The sequence below is a fragment of the Octopus bimaculoides genome, chromosome 2 (genome assembly GCF_001194135.2).
Source record: "Octopus bimaculoides isolate UCB-OBI-ISO-001 chromosome 2, ASM119413v2, whole genome shotgun sequence".
Taxonomy (NCBI): domain Eukaryota; kingdom Metazoa; phylum Mollusca; class Cephalopoda; order Octopoda; family Octopodidae; genus Octopus; species Octopus bimaculoides.
In genome coordinates this window covers 185635788-185644718 of record NC_068982.1, presented here as the reverse complement: position 1 = coordinate 185644718, position 8931 = coordinate 185635788, and the positions used below count along the sequence as shown (strand labels likewise).

At 35.9% G+C, this 8931-nt stretch overlaps 1 protein-coding gene across 2 annotated transcripts in view; it reads left to right on the top strand.

Annotated features, from left to right (window-relative positions):
* Positions 1–583: 583 nt before the first annotated feature.
* The window catches only part of LOC106872597 (adenylate kinase), a 53481-nt gene continuing 45133 nt past the window's right edge, over positions 584–8931 (top strand). Inside the window, exon 1 of one of the 2 annotated variants that reach the window (XM_014919633.2) lies at positions 584–953. In XM_014919633.2, the coding sequence (XP_014775119.1) occupies positions 948–953 (6 nt within the window). In that variant the 5' untranslated portion in view covers positions 584–947. The remainder of the gene's footprint in view (positions 954–8931) is intronic. The other variant, XM_052965784.1, reaches the window with a different exon arrangement.

The following is an 8931-nucleotide window of genomic DNA, read 5'->3' as shown; positions in this document are numbered from 1 at the left end:
GCAGCAGCAAGAAAAAGTTTCCGCCTTCCTTTATGTATGTGTAAAGATAAACACATTAATAGGTAACATCTCTCTTGTGTCTCCTCTGCCCACCCCTTCCACAGTCGTAATGAGGGATTTCCTGATTTTCTTTCCTTCTCCGACTCTCTCTCTCTCTCTCTCTTCTCCCTACTTGTCACTTCACATTACATCAGCTGCCCTTCCCCGCGCCTCTCTTTCTCTTCCTCTCTCTCCTATTAACTTCTCATTTTTCCTCTCTGTTGCTTTTTTTCGTTCTCTTTCTTTTTCATATTTTTACTTCTTTCTGCTCTATTCCCCTCCCATGTTTCTTCTAACTCTTGCTCTCCGTCCCTCTCTTATTACCTTTATGAACATTTATTTTCCTTGTCCTTTTTCTCTTTGTTTATAAATTTTTTTTTCTCCCTCGCTTAACTTCTACTCTTGATCTCTTTCTCTCTCTTTATTTGTCTTTCTTTTCCTGCTTCTCTCTCTTTCTCGCCCTCTTCTTCTACATAAAAGAAAAAGACGTGAAAAATAGTAGTGCAGTAGTGGGAGGAGGAGGAGGAGGAGGAGGAGGAAACAGGTATAAAGAAAGAGAGAGAGAGAGAGAGAAAGAGAGAGAGAGAGAAGATAGAAGAAAAAGGTGAAGAAGGAAAAAGAAAGAGAAGGGTAAGGACTGGTTAGTTGTCTCTCGTATTTCAACAGTGTCAGTTTGGAGTTCCATCGGTATTCGATTGTCAGCATCCCAGAAGGTCGACACAGACAGACGCGTGCACACACATATATACACGTACTAAGACATAGATACATACATACACACAACAACCTGTACGCCCACGTATCTATCTCAAAGGATAGAGAGAAGGAGAAAAAAAAAACGTGAAGAGTAGAAGATAGCAATATCACAACAACTGTAACATCAACAAGTGTAATAACTTCAGTCGAGAATGCCAGTAAGTAAATATACTCAGTCACTCCCTCTCTTTCTCATCCATCCATCCGTCCATCCATCATTATATCTGTTTACCTACCGTCCATTCATCAGCTTGTCTTCTTTTGTTTCTGCATACGCCTATTTCACACTTATTTACATCTGAATACACTCACGCCCGATTTTTCTTTTTGCCACATTCACAAGTTCATCTCCTTTACCACAAATCAATCATCTACTCGAGATGGCTTTGCCTTAATACACCCTTCCAAGCTTTCAGAATCTTTTATTTACATTTTATTAAATATGTTACATGTCACGTGTGTGTATTATTTGTGCACAGATGTGTCGCGGAAGTATGTAATATGCCATTTTTTAAAAATAATAGTATGTAGGCACGTTTGTATAGAATCCATTTAGTTATGATATAATTGCATGAGATAGAACTGTTATGCATGGTGCATGATATGTTTGTGTTTGCATTATATATATATATATATATATATATATATAATGCCCCACTTGAAGATTAATGTGTATAATTCTTGAGTGAAATGCATACAGAGGTGTGTATATCTGTACGTATATACAGCTGTTACATGAATACATACACACAGACACACACACACAATGTATATGTTATGGGATATGTGTGTGCGTGTGCAAAAGTATTAACAGAGTGGTTGAAACAGTTATTTATACACATCTTTACACTGACATTTGTATGTATGTATGTACGTACATACTTGTGTCTAGCGACATCTCAACCATGGCCGCCACCACTGCTAAAATGCATGAAAGACACACAGATAAACACAGTGGTGGGAGAGTGGAAACTGTAGGAACCACAGTTGGTCGATAAGGTATGGCAATTGCCAATTGATAAATTTTCCTGTTCATATCTAGTAGACACGCCCAGACAGATTATGAAGCACCAAAGTTATTTCCAATGCCTGATTCACTTCAGGTGCAAAAGGTATTGTTGTAATAGGGTCCTGCTTGAAAGGGTTGAACATTTGCAATTATCCTGTTGCTCTTGTTATAAGTAGATTTATATTATTTCATTTACTGCTATCTAGTATTAAATAATTTTTTAAAAAACTGTCTTGAAAAGCGGTTATGATTAATATAGTTTCGGGATCTGGCCTCGAGGACACCCGGAACAAAACTGAATATTTGATCCATTACCTCACATTCAATATTTATTATATCTTAGAGTCTTTAAAGCTAAATAATGGAAGAAGCACCATTGGAAGGCTATGTTTAGGGCATGAGTTGGCCCTAACCTGGCCTTGCACGTCACCAGGGGACAATATTTAACTCACAAGTGGCTTGATCTACTCAACCGGTAAATAACTGTAATACTGAAGTTGCGCAACTCCTAACTGTTAACAGTGAGAGAGTATGCTGTTGCTACTGTTTTAGTCAACTTGATTTGCAGCAGCTGTGAGTTGCTTCGAGAACTTTGGTCCGCAGCTAGTGATAACCATCTCTTCCATACAGTGCCACCAAGACTCAGTTAAGGGTATTAGCCTTAACTTACGCTTTTATGCAGGCTCTGTGTGTGTGTGCGCGCGCGCACGTGTATAAGTACGAACGACCAGTTACATAATCAGGTATATATTTTGTATATACATTCAAAATAAATGCATCCTTAGCAGTGTATTTGTGTGTATGTGCGTGCATGCGTGCGAGTGTGGGCGCGCGTACATTCATGCATATAATGCCTCACCCATAAAAGGCCACATGTTTGGAGACCAACACGGAATGTCTATAAGCATGCATTTCCATCAACTCCGCTGAAGCGCTTTTATCCTTTATATCCCAAGGTGTACTCATCTACTGGTGGGTTGGAAATCCATTTGGCCGAGTTTACAAAGGCGGAGCTTCTGTTGATGAGATCGTTGGCAAATTCCGTGCTGCATCTGCTGCAACAAAAAAAAACAAAAAAAAAAAATGAAAGACTGGGGCTTGCTTCTCATCTGAGGACCCATTACAGAGAAACTGACTAACTTATTCCCTGCTCATGTGAGAAATAAAAAGCAAGTGGTTATACTCGAAATCGAATTTACGACCACACACATACACACATTCATATATATATATATATATATATATATATATATATATATATATATATATATATATATATATATATATATATATATATGCATACATACATACATATCTGTGCTCATATGCAAGCTTATGTTTATGTATACATAGATGTAGGTACATATACATGCATTTGTGTATAGACATGATATATATATATATGTGTGTGTGTATGTATGTACAGTGCATTTTATATATGTGTATGTGTAGGTTTGTGTATGTAAGTATGTATATAGACCCCTATTCATAGATCTATAGATATATGTATCCGTATATGTACATGCATATATCTATAGTCACATACGTATGTTTATGTATGCCTGCATTCAACAGGCTGACGTACATACATGCATACATACATACATACATACATACATTTACTGGTATACAACTCTCTCTATGTGTGTGTGTGTGAGTACATTCTCTCTGAAAATAGCTTTTCACATTGCGTTGGTCCAAAAAAGGAGGTCTGAGTTGAAAGTGGTTGGGTTCCGTATCTGCTGTCTTTTTTGTCACTGTCTGTCTGCCTACCTCTGTTTATTTATTTATCTATCTATCTATCTTTCTATGTCACTAACTCTAAGTATGTGTATGTGTGTGAATCGGTATGTGCAGATGCGTGTATGTGTATACATTGCATCAAAGTGTCTTCTTCGATGCGTCTGTTGCGTGTGTATGTGCATGTCTCAACTTTACATGTATGTATGTTTTTGTGCGTTTCTGTCGACATACACCCCCTCTTACTAACCTTCACCCTCTCCACTCCCTCATACTAAGTTTCTCCTCTCTTTTACTATCTTACCCCCTCCTTTCTCTCATTTAGTTACGAAATCTGTTATAACCATGGGTGTCATCCGTCTCCGTACAACCACCACCGAGCCAATGAGGGAGCCTCTACGTGAGCGTTCGGCCGACTAGAAACAGCAGACAAATCTACCTTTTTAGAAAGGGATACATTGGAAGATGGGGTCCTAGATTCCACTGCACCTTGGATAAATGGGATTGTTACAAGTGGAATGCTTAGATCAGAGCCTGCTTGGTCAGGGCTAGTCTAGGGCTAACCAACGCCAACAACATCATCACTAATATAGCCACAAGAATCTCCACTATAACCACCCCTTCAACCTCCATACAATTATCATTTTCATTATTACAGTCATAACAATCACGACCATAACTACAAGTCATTAGCGCAACCACCACCACCACCACCACCACCACTACCACCACCGCCACCATCTTGTCTGCATGTTATGTAAATTAAAAAGCAAAACATTAAAGTATGACTGCTGAATCATTTATTAGCCTTAACCATAACCATGGAAACCAGCTCTCTCCCACCTCAGAGCTGTTGTTATTGTTGTCTAATGTTAGGTCCTAACATCACTGGATGATGATAGCACACTTCATTCATCTTGGTAGCAAAAGGACAATTCTTTGTATTTTGTACATGATTTAATCAGAAGAGGAGAGGACAACAGTTGTCTCTTTTTCAGGGTCTCTGTTATGGTGAGAAGAGGGGAGGAAGTTACCTTTAACTAGAAGATTTGACCCAGCACTAAAGGCACTCAGAACAAATATTGATTCTTCACTTGTATGAATGTCAGATTATTGTCCCTTATTAATAGCTGTTGATCTCTTAATTTACATGTGCACCAGAACATACTCTTTCATTGCCCTATTTAATTGCCCTCATTTTGTTGAGTAACATGAGTAACAGAAATAAAAAAACCTTGGTCCAAAAAAGGAGGTCTGAGTTGAAAGTGGTTGGGTTTCATATTTGCTGTCTTTTTTGTCACTGTCTGTCTGCTTCTCCATTTATCTAGCTGTCTATCTTTCTATCTCACTAATAGTCCTTAGCTGTGAGTATTACATAAGTAATATTTACATAAGTATCAAATGGTACTCCCTAAAGTAAAGGTGTTAATCTCTAAATTTATAGATGTACTAAATTGTATTCCTTAATTATCCTCAGTGAAAGATTTTAATCCCTTCCTTCACAAAGTGATCTAAGTGACCTACTTTTATCTTTAACTGCTCAGAACAACAGACACTGTTCCTTCAGCTGTTGATTCCTGACACTAATCCTTAATTATATTTCAAGTAAGGGTATTTTTATTCCAATTGTCATCACATGTCTAAACTGATGAAACCACTGAGCTATTTATTATTCAGAAGACATTTGAAAACAAATGCTCACACCTATATGTAGAATAGGCTTCTTATACAGCTTCCATCTGCCAAATTTCCCTCATGGGGCATTGGTTAGTCAAAGGTTATTGTAAAAGGCACTTGCCCAAGATGCCACTCATTGTGATTGAACCAAAACCTTGTGGTTACAAAGTTAACTTTACAACATGTTCTCAATAATGTCAGGTGATATAATTATTCTAATAGTAATACTACTGCCAACTATATAAGGTTATATAAACATCCTAATAGTTAAGCCCATTTCCCCTCAAATCCTCACTGTTGACTGCATGAATGCTGAGAAAATATTAAGTCATTGACTAACACTGTTTTTTTTTTTTCTGCGTATTTATTTATAGTTTGCTTTTGAATATTTTCAGTATTATATTAACATTAATTAATCTGTTTCTTCTATGATACATTAACATTACCAGCGATTGTCCACAAGCAACTTTTAAATGACCCTTTAGCTTTGTGAACGGTGACCTAGAAAACATTTTGTAACCAGAGACACCTAGTCTTATTTACTGGTAGCAAGACAAATGGTACCTCTCTCACTTGACAGTCTAATCACGTTCACTAGTGCCATGACACAGATGGTAAACATCTCACTTACAAATTTAATCTCCTTTATTGGCACATCGACAGTACACTTCTTACTTAACAATCTAGTCTTGTTCAATAGCACCAAGATAGATGCAGTCATTTGACTTGTTAGAAACAGCAACTGAATCTCTTTAAAACCACACTATACTATCTTTAAAAAAAGGACACATTAGATAATGTAGTAATAGATACTATATCTTTGGTCATGGATGCAATTGATCTGGGGTTAACAACTGCGTATTTCACAAACATTTAAAAACAATATATTTGAACAATATTAGAAAATAAAAGAAGAGATGATTATATATATTTATCCTATGTCTATTGTCCTCTCATCATCAGAGCTATCTACCTATAGGAGATCAGTCCTGTGAACTTCTTTGTTGAAATTCTATTATTTATTTCAAACTGTAGCAATTTTAAAATAATTAACCTGCCTCCCACAAACAATAAAACCCATTCAAAGTATATAAACTCACAATTCTTGAACCCCCCCCCCCCAACATCGCTCTTCCATTCATTATAACTAAAACTAACTTCCTACCTATTTATGACAACCCATAATTGCTAAGACTGCTTCATAAAATGTTTCCCTTTTAGAGCCTGAATGGGATTCAGCTCTAAGTAATGGTTCACCTTTTACATGGCACACATAATTACCTTACTGAACTCTTATCTCTTACATTAATATTCACACACAAACACTCGCACACACCAAGTCCTGTGTCCCCTTACCCTTATTTTCCCAACTACTGCTATCATCTCTGCTCATTTCAACCTGTACTGAGTCTGAACCCTCCTTATATTAAGTTATTACAATTCTGTATCTCTCTCTCTCTCTCTCTCTCTCTCTCTCTTCTCATTGCCCTCTCTTCTCTCATACAAAACTATTTGTGAAAATGCTTTTTACATGAGAAGCAGGGGCTCTCCTCCCCCTCCTCCGGGAACTCCATATGCATGTTTTAACAACCCCACCACCCCAGTAAATCAACTGACTAAACTCCTTGCTGTAATTTAACATAATCCCTTAATCATTGTTTATCTCACATTGCTATATCTGTAAACCGGTGGAATAGCAAGACTTAAACATTCAACAACTCTTCCTGCTTTCCTTATTCTTCAGACTTTACAAAAGCCACAAGTTTTCTTCTTGCTTTCCTTGTCCTCAGTCAACCATTGTAAAAAAAAAACTACTAGCTCCCCCCCCCCCCCCCTTGTACTCTCTTTATCCTCAGACTAACACATGAAACAAATCTGTAAACTGCCAAGTTTCACACCAAATAGGTGATGTGTGCTACTCATCATGTCCTATTTATAAATTCTTTAAAAATTACATGATAACTAAAGTACCCAGCTGCTTTGCCTTTTTCTTAGTCTAGAGTTTCCTGTGGTTTATAAAAGTCCCTGAGGTAAATTAAAGAACAGATGTGCAATTTCTGAAGGGATCTGATAAAACTGATATAAAATAGGGAAGAGCTAAGAGTGAAAAGTTTAGAGTAATGGGGGTGCATGTAAGTGTTATAGTTATATGTAATAGACAGAACTATGTAGGTATGTTTTATATCTGTATATATGAAAGTATACATGAGAGTGAAAGAGATAGGCTAATGTATAACAGTTTCATATTTGTGTTGTGCATGTGTGTGTCTGAAAATAATTGAGTGAGAAATAGAGTAATCTATATGTTTTGTATACGTAAGTATGTATGTGAGAGAAACATCTAAATATTTTTTACTTATACATTTTTGGCATTAAGGTTTGGTGAAATTGATATTCATGTAGCTTGATAATTACATTTCATGTATATGAATTAGTTATATTAGTTAATAAAATACTTAACAGAGGCCTTGTGCCAATGTTAAAATTTAATATAAGAAAACATTAAACGTTAAAAAGATAACTAGAGATGACTAAGTCAGTGAAGGTTTCAGAGATTAGTAGGCAAGAAATATCTGGTGAAGAAAAATATTAGTCAATTACAAATATTATTTTCATTTTCCAGTGAATATGAAAGATAATTTTAAACAAGTTTCAGCTTTATTTTGTTTTCATCAGCAAGGTTTAGACTTCACTGTATTTATTGAAATAATGTGGAAATGATTGGTTAGTGTAGAAAAATAGAATTGATTAGAATAATTAATTGCATTAGCACAAGACCTTGCATTTTTAGAGAAGGGCTCTACGTTAACAGAATTGACCTAAATACATGACTGGTATTGATTTTGTGACTACTCTTTTATCAGAGAAATGAATGTTAAATAAGACTCTGGCATGATTTATGCCAGAATCTTATTGGCATAATGTTGTGATGAAATTTTCCTTTTTTAATATTTTCAAAGTAACAAACAAAGACAGTAATTAGTGTTCACAACTTAAAAGGTTTTCCATAACATAAAATAACTGAGGGAAATAACACTTTTTTACATGAAGAAGGGCAGCCAGTGGCACCCATAACCTTATGGGAACTCCCGTAGTGGTGGGGAAAAGGTGAAAGAAAACCATGATACAAGAGAAGGAGGCAGAGTATCCAAATATCAAGTTTTTCTGAGATCAGACATTTGATCCAAATGTTGTTAATACAGTTCACTTTGCTAAAGCAACCAAAGAGGGAGTTGGTGGCATTAAACCAGGTATGGTTTTAGTCAACATCGAAGAAACAGGTACAGTAAATCCAGCAGGCCTCTGCACGCTTACTGTTAAGTTTTACTCCAATATATATTGGTCAACCTGTAGAAGACATTTACCCAAGGTGCTATACAGTTGGACAAAACTGAAACACAGATGATTGTCTAACTTCTTAAACAGGAAACCATGTCTGTGTTTTCAGTATATCTCCATTGCCATCATCAATTTGAATTCATTGTGTTTGTTTATTAGTTGATTTGACTACCAAAATACAACAATGTATTTCCTCAGAGATGTGTATAAAATATATAATTATATGTATAGATTATTTATTATAAATGTTATGTACAATATATATAAATACATATACACATATATAAAAGTGGTGAGGACCGCAATCCTTCAAAGGGATGTCAAACATATATATATATATATATATATATATATATATATATATATATATA